The 14,225-nt window shown below is 41.6% G+C and overlaps 1 protein-coding gene across 1 annotated transcript in view; it reads left to right on the top strand.

Moving 5' to 3' along the window:
- The first annotated feature begins 272 nt into the window (after nucleotides 1-272).
- Nucleotides 273-14,225, top strand: part of nkd1 (NKD inhibitor of WNT signaling pathway 1) — a 37,238-nt gene continuing 23,285 nt past the window's right edge. The window contains exons 1-3 of the mRNA XM_077564521.1: nucleotides 273-1,338; nucleotides 1,452-1,484; nucleotides 1,640-1,746. Coding sequence (XP_077420647.1) covers nucleotides 1,314-1,338; nucleotides 1,452-1,484; nucleotides 1,640-1,746 — 165 coding nt within the window. The 5' untranslated portion in view covers nucleotides 273-1,313. The remainder of the gene's footprint in view (nucleotides 1,339-1,451; nucleotides 1,485-1,639; nucleotides 1,747-14,225) is intronic.

The following is a 14,225-nucleotide window of genomic DNA, read 5'->3' as shown; positions in this document are numbered from 1 at the left end:
AATGGATGAAGATGAATATTATGCTTCAAAGTGAGCTAACTCGTACCCTTTTTACTTAGTGAAATCTGACAGAAATGGGACAAGAAGCATCAGTGTCATATTTTTGTCATGAGACGTCTGTCTGTCCATCACATTGCGCCTCTGCTGTCTCCATGGCGTCTGTCTTTCATTATATATTTGACAACTTCAAAAGAGCCTCTCGCCTCCTTTCATCTGCTGCCTTGCCCCCCCCCAAAAAAAAAAAAAACACTGTAGATTTTCCAAAAAGAGCTTTTCATGTCAAAGAGCAGATGTGCACTGACCACAGCACCTCCCACCCCCCCTCTGATGCCCCTCTCGTCCCCTGGGAGCCTGGCCTTTAATGTTAAATGCTTTATTAGTAAACACTCAAACTGACCCCCACCTAACCCCCCCACCCCCTCTTAGGGCTTTTAAACTTCAAATTTAGATTACATTACAAATCACTTGAATGAAATGAAATGGGTAAGTCACTGAGAGAAAATAAGGGTGATCTGATTAATTCTCTTAACGTAAATGAGTGAGATCGCGCGCGCGCACGCGTGTGTGTGTGTGTATGTGAGAGAAAGAGAGAGAGAGAGAAAGAGAGAGAGAGAGAGAGAGAGAGAGAGAGAGAGATGCGAGATTAATCAGATTACAAATTCATTTTTATTTAATGTAAGTTTTAATGATGGTAGCTATTATTGCCATCATTCAGAAGTAAAAATTGCTAGGTTTAAAATCCCTGGGTGTTATTTTATTTTGAAATGGCTTGGTCAGAACCAACAAAAAGCCAAAAAATGGTCAAATAACGCCCAGGGGTTAAACAAACGTTGGAGAATCATGTAATGAGCTTTGTTTGCTTACCTGGCTTAGTTGTCTAGATTTACTAGTTCTAGGTATAAGACAGACCTCGAGTTTTGGTTAACAGGTTAACAAATAATAACAAATAATAACAAATACAGTTGCATACGTAACGTTATTTTAGGGAGTGCATCTATAGCAGAAGTAGATTTATTATGAAAGCCTCAATCAAATTACTGCTATGCTCCAAAAGGCGGAAGTAGTTTTTATTGTGAAAGTGCCTAAGCGGACGTCGACTGTTGTGTTACTGCTAGCGTCTGGCGGACCTCCCTGAAACCTCATATGCTTGTTTGCTCGCCAGCCGTGCGGACGTGTGTGAGTGTTCACCCGCTGCACTCTTGTACTCCGCGGACTCTTTTCGGATATCTTCCGCTCTCTTCACCATCCCCTTTTGCGATTCTTTTTTTTTGGGATTATATTACTCGTCTGATGGTGTGCACCGATGCCGAGAGATGGGTAAACTGCACTCGAAACATGGTGAGGGCTTGTTTTGTGTTGTTAAAACTATTGCAATTGTCGTACTTGAGTGTGTTCATTGTCTGCTTTCTTTTTCTTTTCTTTTCTTTTTTTGCGGTTTGCATCCACTAAAGCCGCTATTTGTAAAGCGAGGGAGAGCCCGGAAGGTAAGTAGCATGGTTGGAGGGGCACACATTTGGGGCACTTTGTGGAGAGAGTAGGAACTTGCTTGAGTGAACATGTGCGCGACCCCCCCCCCCCCCTTCTCCTCCACTGTCCGCCTATATAAAATACATAATAATAAAGCTGTCTTTTGTTTCAGGCGACAGCTTTGTAGTTAATGCCTGTTTGGCTCGAAAGGGACTGGACGACTGGCTGGTAAAGCAGCAGGACTGTCATCTAAAGACCAAGTGCTCGTTGGCCACCCGGGTGAGTCAACCGAGGGTCCTCTAACCTTCACATAATATTTTCTCCCTGTCTTCTGTTGTGCATGAACGCTTCTTTTTGGGGTGAAAAAAGTTTTTGAACCCTCACTGGACATAAATGAAAGGCCGTGTACGGTTCACAAGCCATAGCTTGGATACTCTTAGGACAAGAGCTAAATCGAAAATGTTGACATTGCATCAAATTTTTAATAATTTCAATGAATAAATACAGCAGGACGCGAAACACCACTTTATCAGTTTCCTTTGTATCATACGAACGAACGAAGCACAGGCGAAAGGAAGAATCCACGGAATCTTGATGGGCATCTAGTGCAATTTTGCAGTTCTAAACATGTTCTGTAATTTCTCGCTGAATAAACCCTTGATCTTAATGACAGAATTCAGGCGTAAGGAGTTTGTGAATCTATAAAGGTGTACATTTAAAATTCTCTCTGTGCTTTTTATACCGCTCTGCACTTTCTAAAATCAAACAACCACAGATCACACTCTAGTAACTCATATACGGCGTATTTGTAAATCTGGCTTTAGTTACGAACGCGCCATTCCAATGGAATAAATTACATTTTGTCCTCACACTTGACTTATACATTGATCCAGGGAAGTTTAATTTGCTATTATTAGGTTGTTAAACCGATCCCTGTATTTGTTGTGTTAATTTCGGTTTGTTTCTGTTGTTTTATTTTAATTATTTGAACTTTTATTGTACCCTTGAAACAATATAGACACGTGTGCTTTTGATTGTACATGTCAAGATGAAATGGAAGAAGATACACATCATCTCATGTATATGCCTGAACATTATTTTTATTAATAGTCACACATTTAAATGAAGGACATTACATTCAATAATGCTTTGTCTGGATCCCTGTCTAAATTTCATGGATTCTTTCTTAGCCCTTGCCTCACTCCAACATCAAATGTCATGGAAATAGGTTAAGTAACATTTTGGCTAACCCCGCTCCTAAACAAATGTCTGTAAGTGTGTCATTATCGCCTCTCTCTGACACCATCAATGACAAGTGGACCAGTGTTATCTAAAAAAAAATCCAACATTTTGGATATAGCTCTGAGATGGGATCTTATTCATGTTTATTTGATGTTGACAATGTGATTTTCAAGACTTGTTTGGTCTCTGAGGGAGAATCAAATGTTGGTTTTCAGCCCAGTTGATGTTTCTGTTTTAAAAGGCGACAATAGATCAAGACATGGTTCAAAGCATTATGGGGTGACAGCCTGGTGACGTGAGAATTGTAAAAGCCGAGGAATGTTGGTCGGGCACAACGACGCTTTTGTCTTATGTCTTTGCCGCAGACACACACAGTGTTGTTGTTGTTGTTGTCAAGTGAGGGGGAAATCCTTTGGAATTGCTTCAGAGGAGTTTTAAGCCTCTTTGGTTGGCAGTGTCGTCCTCAAACGGTGAAAATCGGTGATCGTTCTGAAGGAAAAGGAGGAAAGAGTTCATCCACCACCCACACTTGTCTATCTACTGAATGCAGCTTGCAAGAACAGCTTTATTCTGCCCATAAGGAGGAATCCAAACCTTCAGAGACATGCCACGGTTCATAAAGGTCACAATAGTTGCTTTTTAAAGCAACACGCTGTAAAAAAAATAAATAAATTAGCCCTTGCCATAGGAGCGTTTATTGGCGTGCTGGCGAGAAGACAAACTAATCCAGCGAGTCTAAAGTCCTATGAGGTGTTTTGTTACGGTTGTCTTTGACTGCCATATCGTTATCGTGGTTGTTGACACTGTAGTTAAGAACGCTGGATTGTTAGTCTTGGAATTAAGATGGGGATCCACGGTTTTCGGAGGTACCAACATATTCGGTTTGGAGCTTATGCTGAACGGCGTAAGAATACATGGTTAACAAGAAGGCACATCCAGTAACATCGTGCTTTTGGGACTTGGTCATAAACTGGAGGCCTCACTTGATTGCAAGTGAAGCGTAGTAATCATTATTTCTATCTTCACTTCCTTGTGAGTCCACTTTAGGATGAATTTGACTTTTTTATGTTCTCCTCCAAGTGCACAATTATTGGCCAGCCGAACTGTCTTTGTCACATTCATACAGCGCTTTATAATGAAAAGGAACAAAACATAACAAAAGGATCATTATTGGTGTTGAATATTTGTATTTTGGATGACGAGCAGCGTTGCGGCCATGTGGTACGTGGCGCTGGTGCGACAGTGACTGAGCGGTGTTGGCAGGTGGGGCTCGACATATGACATTGGGGTCATGTGATACCCCGTTTGCAGCCTGTCGGTGCACCGCTCCTTGTAAATATCACGTTGTGTGCGTTATGTACATCTTCGTGTAGACATTGAACATCACACAACAGCAAACCCCCTTTCAAATGTTTATGGTACTCGTCTTTCATATTCCTGCAAAAAAATTCACATTACCAACCCAACCCCCCCCCCCCCCCGTCTTTAAAGTCCCCCCTTTCTACCTCCCAACTGGTGCTCCCTTCTGCCCTCGCAGACTCCATCTGTTTGGTGCGTTTACCCGGTGGCCTTGTGTTGCCGGATGAAACGAGACGCCGTTTGAAAGGGGGCCCTGGCGGGGAGGTGTTCCCATTGGGGCAAGGCTCCACTTGTGTATTATAAGTACAGACACCCTCAACCCATTTAAAAAAAAAATAAAATAAAATTTAAGCTGTGTTTCCACCAAGCGTTGAAATTTGGTACAGTTCAGATCAGATCCAAATTGTGTGTCCAACATCACAACCGTATTCCATTCCAACAAGGGCCGAGTGTGCCGGAAGCCATGATGTCCACTAACAAGAGGCTGAGCTGCACTAACTTGTTCCTACCCCTTACCTAATATATTCCATTTGGAAACTCTGCACAGCTTTTGTACCATATTGGATTTTCTGTACCTGAATAATACAAATCCACGCACTGTTATTGCCCAAGTGCTTTATCGTTACAATGAACACTTATTATTTGCGTGGGTTAAGGACCTAAAAGTGCATCGTTGCACTTTTTGGTCCTTAACCCGCGCAAATATACAGGGTGTCCATAAAGTCTCTGTACCATTTAATTAAAAAAAAAAAAAATGCAATTGATTAGATATTTTATTCAGATTTGTTCTATTGTATTCAGTGTTTAAAAAAACACACAGTGTTTATCATTACTGACCTTAAGCAAAGGATTACTGATGCCATTGCCACAATTGATGAAGCTATGCTACAGCGAACATGGCAAGAAAAAGGTAAAAAAAAACTTTAATAAACGCTGAATACAATAGAACAAATCTTAATAAAATACCTAATCAATTGCATTTTTAATAAATTTTTGAAATGGTAAAGAGACTTTATAGACACCCTGTAATTTTCATCTAAAAACCTTGAACCCGAAATAAAACCCAAACTTTAATCCCAAAACAATGAAATATAATTTCAATCTCATTTCGCAACATTGAATTTCCCTATTCACGGAACGGATGGTTCCTATTCTCTGTGCATGGCACGGGTGCAAAATTATTGGTAATTATTAGCCCTCCTCTTACTTTTGTTCATCAAGAACAACACTAATATTACTGAGTTATTATGATATTTTAATGCCAGTAAACATTGTTAACATCTCATTAAGACCAGCAGAAAAGGTTTTATACTGAAAACTACTTTTACAAACTTTTTTTGTATTTGACAATTTGATCCACAACTCAACTTGAAATCACATTTAGGCCTTAAACCAGAATTGGAACTTTAGGCATACAGTATAAATCCAGCCGTAAGTAGAAGAATGGGTATCAAACGACTACTTTGGAAAAAAATGACAAACGTGACATTACCAACTAGTTTCCTGGCATCTCTAGTAGTCTCTGAACGAGGATTGTCTTGCTGACATTGTCAACTGTACATGAACATTTTCAAAACCTTAAAAGACAAAGCCGAAACATTTTTCATCGTCCCATTTTGTTTTCACAATCACACTTCCTTTGATCAAAGGCAAATCTGCTGCGGCTGAAAGAATTCTCCAAAACAAGTTGCCACAAAACTTGTCCCACGTCACCAACAGTTTTTCCCTTGTGAGGTAAAAAGTTTTTGGGAAGCACGTAGGCTCCTATTGCTTTGCCCAATAGAAGACAGGTTATGCTTCGCTGTTGCATTTTTGAACGCCACAAAGCGTTCGGATGCTGAAAGCACCCTTCACACGCAGACTTCTCCTCCTTTTTGTGCGCTTTTGTAACCCCCCCCCCCCCACACACACACACACCCCTTATTCCACCACTACCGGCTGGCCTCTTGTGTGACGTATGGCCGACTCCCAGCAGGCTCTACCCCCTCTGTCATCCCGTGGGACGAGGGCCTGTTGTTGCTCTTTGAAGTGGCTGCGAGGAGAGTGGGGGTGGGGGCGGTGTGCGATTTTTGGAGGCACATTCTAAAGCAAAGAAAAGCTTGAGGCTTTCGGGGAGGAGTTGCGGGGTTGAGGGGGCAGCACCTGGCCGTAGAGGGGGCCATGTGATTTTAAAAAAAAAAAATTTTTTTTGGGAAGAACTGTTCCCTTGAGAAAATGGGGTGGAAATGATGGTGCCGGGGGCGACGTGCCGGTTGCTTTAATGCCACATTTGGTGTTGCATGGTGTGAAAATAACAGTTTTACCTCCTCTATGGATGAGAGAAGTCCCTGAAATTATTGATTTGAAGGAATAGTAGAGGGACAGCATGAGCGAGTTGTTAGATGTGCCTCACAGTTTTGAGGTTTGCGGTTACAATCTCAGTTTTCATGTTTTAGGAAATGGATAGATGGAGCTGTGGAGTCCTGTTGGCAAACTGCCGTATACCGCCAAATAGGGGCTGTTCCTTTAATGGATATCATGCCCTAATTAGTTGCCGGGTGCGTTTGATCCACAAAACAAAATACCTCCCCTTTTTCATAAGAAAAAAAAACGCACACAACTGTAATAATCCTCATCCAATATATTGCTCACAACACAGACAATAAATAATTAACAGCTGATTCCATTTGAATAATGTTGATAATCAAAACAGCAGCACTGATGGTGCAAACGTAATGGCCTCGCAGATGACTTAACATGTAGAGACATCGCTTCACAGTTAAAGTTGGTAAATATAAATAACCTTAAATATGTGATCCCAAAACAGTCTTTTCAAACTCGGTGTACATTACCCTTACATATATACTGTTTACAAATTATTTGATTAAAAATTCACAATGTGACTCTCCCTAATAGCTCCTCCCGACACACGCAGATTGTCATTTAGTTGACATGTATCCTTCCAACATACTTCCTTCACACCAAATCCTATTTAGATGGCTTCAGTGGTATCTTGTGACATTTTAAGGGCATTTCAGAACGAGTACCAAAAAAAAAAGAGGAGGAAAAAGTGTGTTTTTAAGCAAATAGCTGGGGGTAGGTTCCGGTGAAATAAATGTCCATATGTGAAATTGTTAGTAGTGAATATGCAGGTGATTATTGTAGTAGATTAAATGAAAAAATAAAGGCCATTTTTTTAAAGGGGTTTTAAATATTGCCTCAAGGCAAAAGTTCAGTGTGCCTCATGTATAATAACACAATTTCTCTATGCATATGCCATATGTTAATAATACTGAATGTGCTGTGTGTCCCGTCTGGGGTCGGCTATCCGGATGCACACCAGAGATCAAAGTCTTCTTCGTGGAATGTGCGCGGAATCTCTGGGGATTAGCAGCTTGGATTGTGTTTTGCCCCTCCGCACCCTCCCAAATATGCACTTGGCAATGTGGACCGCAGTTTATCAACGGTGTCTCCTTCACGGTTACTTAACTAAACCCCCCACCCCCCCGCAAACATCGGTTTTGGTGGGGTGGGGGGGACAAACGAAGGTGAGCGGCGGATGTGCCGCCGCCGAGCTCCTCTGAGCCTCGCGTGCACGCTCGGTGCACGTTTTAATCACCCACTTAAAAGGCAGCGCTCAAGTGGGTGTTTAAGTGTTTAAACCCTGAATAATTCTCCCTTGTTTGTTTATCACGTTCACTCACCCCCCCCTCCCTTCCCCTTGTGGATTTTCGCTCTGGCCTGTAATGTAAATGCTGCATAATTTCACTTGAGCACTGTAAAGTGGCTCTCAAATAGGACAAGATCAGTAAGTATCATAACAGTAGTGTCACATGACCAAACCCAGAAAAGCAAGCTGAGCCTGTGGGCACTTTGATGCCAGTTTCAGTCGCCAGCAGGTGGCAGTACAGGACAAAATGGTAGCTAGCACCTCTGACTGAGATGGATACAAATTGATAGATTTTTCTGCTGAATTCTTATTCCATTCCATAAACTGGATATTAATCAGACTGCCATTTTTTGACTAGTGGAGGCACATAGTTAATATATTACGCAATTTATTATTACTATTTTTCTACTTCTGCCTCTCTTCCTGTGGTGTGTCAAATGTAAAAGACACTTTCGCTATACAGGGTCTTTAAATAGTCTAAGCTTTTATTGTCAACATTTTAAGCTACACACTCTTTCAACATCCCACACACACACCCTGTCAGAAAATGTTTATTCTAAACGTTTTAACTCACACAATGGCTTCAAAATCCCGACAGAGTTGACGCACTCCCATAAAAAAAAAAACCCATCAGAAAAGCCTTTATTGTTGCCAACTTATTAAGCCATGCAACCACTTCGATATTTTTCACAGACCATCCCCCGCACGCATGCCTAAGATATGTCAAAACAGCCTTTAGTTCAGATTTTTGAAGTCACGCACCCTCTTCAACATCCCGACAGAGTTCGCACATCCTTTGTCACCCACACACAACCAGAAAACTGTCTAAAAGCGTTTATCGGAAACATTTTAAGATATGTATTGCATTAGGCAATACTTGTTACGCGCATTTCATACACAATGTGACTCGCTTAGCTAAAAATTCAGCATTCAAAACCTTTACAGACAAAATAATTTAACTCTTTCACTGCCACTGACGTTTAAAGACGTCAAGTAAAAACCTACGCTTCACTGCCAATGACGTCAAAAGACGTCATCCAATGATTTTTTTATTTTTTTTTTGAAACGGGTAGAGGAAACCCTTCCGCATGTCTGGTGAAAGTTTCAAGTCTGTCTGTTGTGCCTAATGACTATTTTTGGCCCCTAGAGGGCAGCGATGACTCTCTTTTGAAAAGATCGGGTGGGCGTCAGTAGAGGCGGAGCTAGAGCGTCGAGCAGGAGATGAGAATGGAAGACAAAGGAAAAATGGCGGCCGGTCGCGAGGAGCTCACACCCGAGACATTTTTTTCAAAGACCAAAAGCATCGCTGAAAAAGCACATTGTTGACGACGATGATCATCATCGATGATGAAGATGAGGGTGGTGACTCCGTGGTTGAGAAGCATTGACGCGGCAGTAGAAGACGTTAGATGGAGCTAGATGGAGGAGGGAACGGGCAATGGCGAACGTTTGCAAGCAGCTCTACACTTACAAGACAAAAGGCATCGACCAACGCTAAAAGAGTACATTGATGACGATGATGATGAAGGTGAATCCGAGCTTGACGGCGAAATTGGAACCGCTGACGCGGCGGCTATGACGGTGTCGTAACGCGGAACACAACCGAGCACGCACAGGCGGACGTTCGATCGGACGACGGAGAGTGCCCCGAGTCCAATGCATATTCATCGGAGGAAGTGTGTACAGTCTGCTACTTGCTTTTTATTTCCCGGAAAAAAAGGCCGTCAAGAAAGTGTAACGTTTGCACGCGAAACGGACCAATGTGAAAGTGAAAGTAAACTGTTGTGCGAGTCCTGGCGTCTCCTTGCACGCAGGAGAGCGTTACAAAAGGAAAAACTGTATTTGAAACATCCACATAATTGTAAGTAGTACCACAGTTGCACACATTTGTAAATAGTTTGCGAAATTGTTTTGTCAAATTGTTACACTGTTGAATGCAAATAAACGTATTTTGCAATCAAAAAACACTTTTTCATTGTTGGTGAAAGCGTTTTACAGAAGTAAAGCACTATTTAGGTGTTTGTGGCATCATTCATGGACAAAAAGAAGTGTACAATTCACTAGAGTGCATGAAATAACATCGTTTCACAAAAAGCTCTTTTTCTCCGTTTTTTGTTTCAAAAGAGAGAATTTCGGTGAAAGTAACCATTTTCTATTGTTGATTACTGAAGAACGGAATAAGGTAGAAACAAACTTTTTCTGATGAAAGCTGAGAGTCCAATCTTTCATTTGGTAGTATGTGTGTTTCCATAGTCCAAACACAACATTTTCTGTGGACCTTGAAAGATCACTCAAAATGCTTAAATCGGCTGGCAGTGGGGACAACCCGTTTCTGAAAACGTCTGGCAGTGAAAGAGTTAAGACATTCAATAGCAAAGAAATAAAAACTAGTTTATCAAAATCATTCAAAGAAAGTACAGCACAATAACATGATTTTTGGAAAAATTGATTATAGAAATGTTTTTAAAAGGCCTTAATCATAGGTACGGGAAAAAACAATATAGTTTTAAACCTGGATTAGTCAAACTCTAAATAGGCAACGGGTCCCGAAGTTTTGTCAGCTCAAGCCTGAGGCCAAATGGCCGGGTAATAGTGTTTCCGGCTCATAATTTATGCTGCAAAATATTTTCTTGTGCATGTGCAAGGTGTTATTTGCAGTGCACATCAGCCCCACTCCCTCCTGGTTAACTCTTTGACTGCCAAAAACGTTAAATAACGTTTAGTAAAATCCTACAGAGGAGTGCCAAAGACGTTAAAAGACGGTGAAACTAACCATTTTCTATTGTGGATTACTGAAAAACGGAATAAGGTAGAAACAAGCTTTTTTTTCTGGTGAAAGATGAGAGTCCAATCTTTTTTTGGTAGTATGTGTGTTTCCATAGTCCAAACACATAATTTTCTATGGACCTTGAAAGATCAGTCAAAATGCTTAAAATCGGCTGGCACCCACGGCATCCCTTTTCTGAAAACGTCTGGCAGTCAAAGAGTTAATAATAATAATAATAATAATAAATTCAATTCGTAATGCACTTTTCATCACCATGATCCCAAAGTGCTACAGAGAAAAAATAAATAAATAAAAACATGCTCATAATTAAATGTCATAGGCCTTTCTAAATAAAAAGGTTTTCAAGCCTGATTTAAAAGAGTCCAGGTTTTGGGTGACCCTCAACTGGGTTGGGAGCCTGTTCCAGAGTCGTGGTGCGGCTGCGCAAAAAAGCTCGGCCTCCCATGGTGGAGAGCCTGGTACTAGGGACTTGGAGGAGCAACGTGAAGATCTGAGGGTGCAGGTGGAGGATTGTAGCGTGATGAGTTCTTTGAGGTAGGTCGGTGCAAATCCATGGATGCATTTATGAGTAAGTAGGTAGCAGAATTTTGTAATTGATCCGGGATGAAACAGGGAGACAGTGCAGTGCAGTTTGGGAATTTGTTGGCTCTCAACAGCACCCTGGCAGCGGTATTTTGGATATATTGCAGCTTCTGGATGGACTTGCCAGGTAGCCCGGTGGAGAGCCCATTGCAATAATCCAGTCGAGAGTGAAATGAAGGCATGGACTAGTTGTCCTGCTGTTGGGAGGGATAGAGCAGGACGGAGTCTTGAGATATTGCGAAGGTGGTGAACTGAGGTTTTGAATGGGTGTTAAATGTGATCTAGCGACGGAGACTACCGCTCGTCGAGAAAAATTGGTCACAAATGCCATCGCAGTCTCAAGCTCTGCCTCTCACACACAAAACACAGCAAAGCAGCGCCGTTGATGAATGCCTGCTCTTTAAAGAGACGTGAGGGGCTCCATGCATGCTCTGCAGGTTCCGTGAGCTCAGCTGGAGTGTTTATCCTCCACGTGTGAGATGTGCCGGTAACGGAGGCCAAAAGGCCACCTGAGGTAGATGGAATCAAGGAAGCGGGCAAAGGTAAACATTTGCTAGAGCTTTGTGACTGCTCGTCCAAAGGGGCTCCCTGGCTTTTCCTGTGCCGCCATGTCTGAATTGTGTGCTATAGAGGAATGTTTTTTGGGAGGCGAGAAAAGACAAACAGACCATCCTCCCCTGGAGTGTTTATGCTCCACGGGTGCCCTGGGAGGACCCTCAGCCTGTGGACGCACACGAAGACCTTTTGAATTCACCCCCTCTACTCAAGTTGACTTTACCAGCATTGAAGGGTTGCACTCAACGGACATTTTAAACCCAAGTTCCCATACCTGACGTCATGTTCCTCATTTTTATACAGCAAACTTCATGAGAGTGGATCAACAGCTCATACGTTCCACACATTCGACTGATTTCTCTTCAGTATCATAAACAGATGGCAATTGCATTGTGGTCGTCTTGTTCTTGTTTTGAGATGTTTTAGAATGGAAGTGGAATAGCTCAAATTATTTGTTCTGGTCACATCATGTTTTGCCAGGCAAAATTTGTAGGGCAACTGACTGCAATGTCTGCCCACAGTAATTTCTGGGCGCACCTGACCATAAGCCGCGCTAGCTAAATTTGGGGATTACTCGAGTTTGTTACACATATAAGCCGCACCCGACTGTAAGCCGCAGGTGTTTTAATGTTCCCGCTACTTTCTTTTCCATAATGAGGGCGCAAATTGTCTCGCTCTCGTTCTGTCTCTCCTACTGCATTTGGGCTCACTTAGTTTGTTGTGCTTTGCCTGTTGCTCTTGCGCTTCCTTTATAATGCGCCCCATTTTGATCTGATGGATAAGCCGCACCTTTGTATTAGCCGCAGGGTCGAATGCAAGCGGGAAAAAAATAGCGGCTTGTAGTCCAGAAATGACTGTAATTGGAAAATGATATTTACGAATCACACTTATTGGATGTTTGAATATCAAACACGGGGTATTCAGTGCCTTGCGCCCAACTGAGAAGTGAAGGAAAAGGAATCCACACATGGTTTTAATCCATGTTAATTTTACTGTTGGATCCTGACTGTATCAAGCATAAACACATATTGTATATAAAAGGGAGAAAAAAAACATTCATTTCAGGGTGGTTGAGTCACGTTTGTACAAAGTATAGTTAACACTAAACTTAGTGTGTAATTGCACCCTAGAATATGCAATATTCTACAGACTATAAACTCAACGCCCATAGTTTTTGAAATTGACGTGCTTGACTCAAACAAAGCAATAAACTTTTTTTCTCATAAAACACGACAAACCGCAGACGGTTATCCCTGATATACGCGCATGGCGATACACTGACGTGCGTAGTTAGTCAGCTAGCCAGTAGTAAAGACAAAAAAATTGTAGAGGTAAATTTAGGTTGCACACCTTTTCATGACATGGGTCTTTGAGGCTTTTTCGGGCGTCGTGTTATGATAAACATTGCATTTTTTTTCTCTCCTAACTTTCCAGGAGCTGCTACTGAGCGAGTTTTTCAAAGTTCATGTTCGTAACCCATAAAAACACATGTGTGTGATTTAATGACATGTTGCATCTTTCGGTCATGCGTAGGGCTTCCAAGTTCATTATAGACAAGCCATTAATTCCAGGCTGGCTATGAATAGAATTGCGCCTCTCGCAAATGGCCACTCGCGTACAGTAGTTCCAATGTCTATTTCTAACGCCGGCGTTTACTCTCCTAGCTCGGGCTGTCTTTGTAATTAGAGATTTTAGGTGCACTGTTAAAAGGTCAGATGTGAGGGATGTTTATAGAGATGGCGGCTGGCAGGAAGTCTCAGACGCAACATGACTGTGGACGCTGCAGGGGAAGAAAAAAAAAAAGTTTTGCCAAGTTGGCATTGATTTGTTAAACATGAACACTTGATAGGTTTACAAGGTGTGGGAAATGTGAGTTAATAAGACGAGCTGGTAGTAAATCATGGTCATCATTTAACACATTTTATCGCATCGGATCACATGCTGGCATGAAGGATTCTGATTCCAGTATGTATTCACAGTTGAGCAGGCAAATGTAATCCATTCTGTCCCGTTATTTGCTATTTTCTCTGTTTTAGACGGTTAAGACCTACAAGGTTTCAAAATTAAGAACACTACAGTGCACAATGAACAAGTATGATCAGCAGTGTTGTTTGATTGTTTTCTGTTTATGGCTAAGAAGTTTATTTTGTTTTTTTTGCGTAAATATTTCCGTAATTATGACTTTACTCGGATAAATGATTTAGAAAATGGATGGATTGAACAAATACTGTGTTAGCATTGATGGCACGTTTGGGTGAAAATACGGGCGGGTTACCTTTTTTTTAAGCCATATCAATAGAACTTTATCAAAAACTGAGGACCACCAGTAAATGTGAAAAAGGGAACATTTTGACAGTCAGTCAACAATTGTATTAAAAACAAAAACGCACACTCATCTTCAATGAATAAAGGATGGTAGTTGTTTCTCAGGAACTCCAAACACAGCTGACTTTGGGGTGTACATTTTGTTCTTTTGCGATTATTATTGACATAGTCTTGTATTTAGCAGCCAGCACAGACAGTGTGTGCCGTTTTTCAAGGTCGCATAAAATTCCATTTTCGGTTCTGTGGTCATATTTACAT

Source organism: Vanacampus margaritifer, chromosome 4 (assembly GCF_051991255.1).
Source record: "Vanacampus margaritifer isolate UIUO_Vmar chromosome 4, RoL_Vmar_1.0, whole genome shotgun sequence".
NCBI lineage: Eukaryota > Metazoa > Chordata > Actinopteri > Syngnathiformes > Syngnathidae > Vanacampus > Vanacampus margaritifer.
This window is presented reverse-complemented; position numbering and strand designations above follow the sequence as displayed.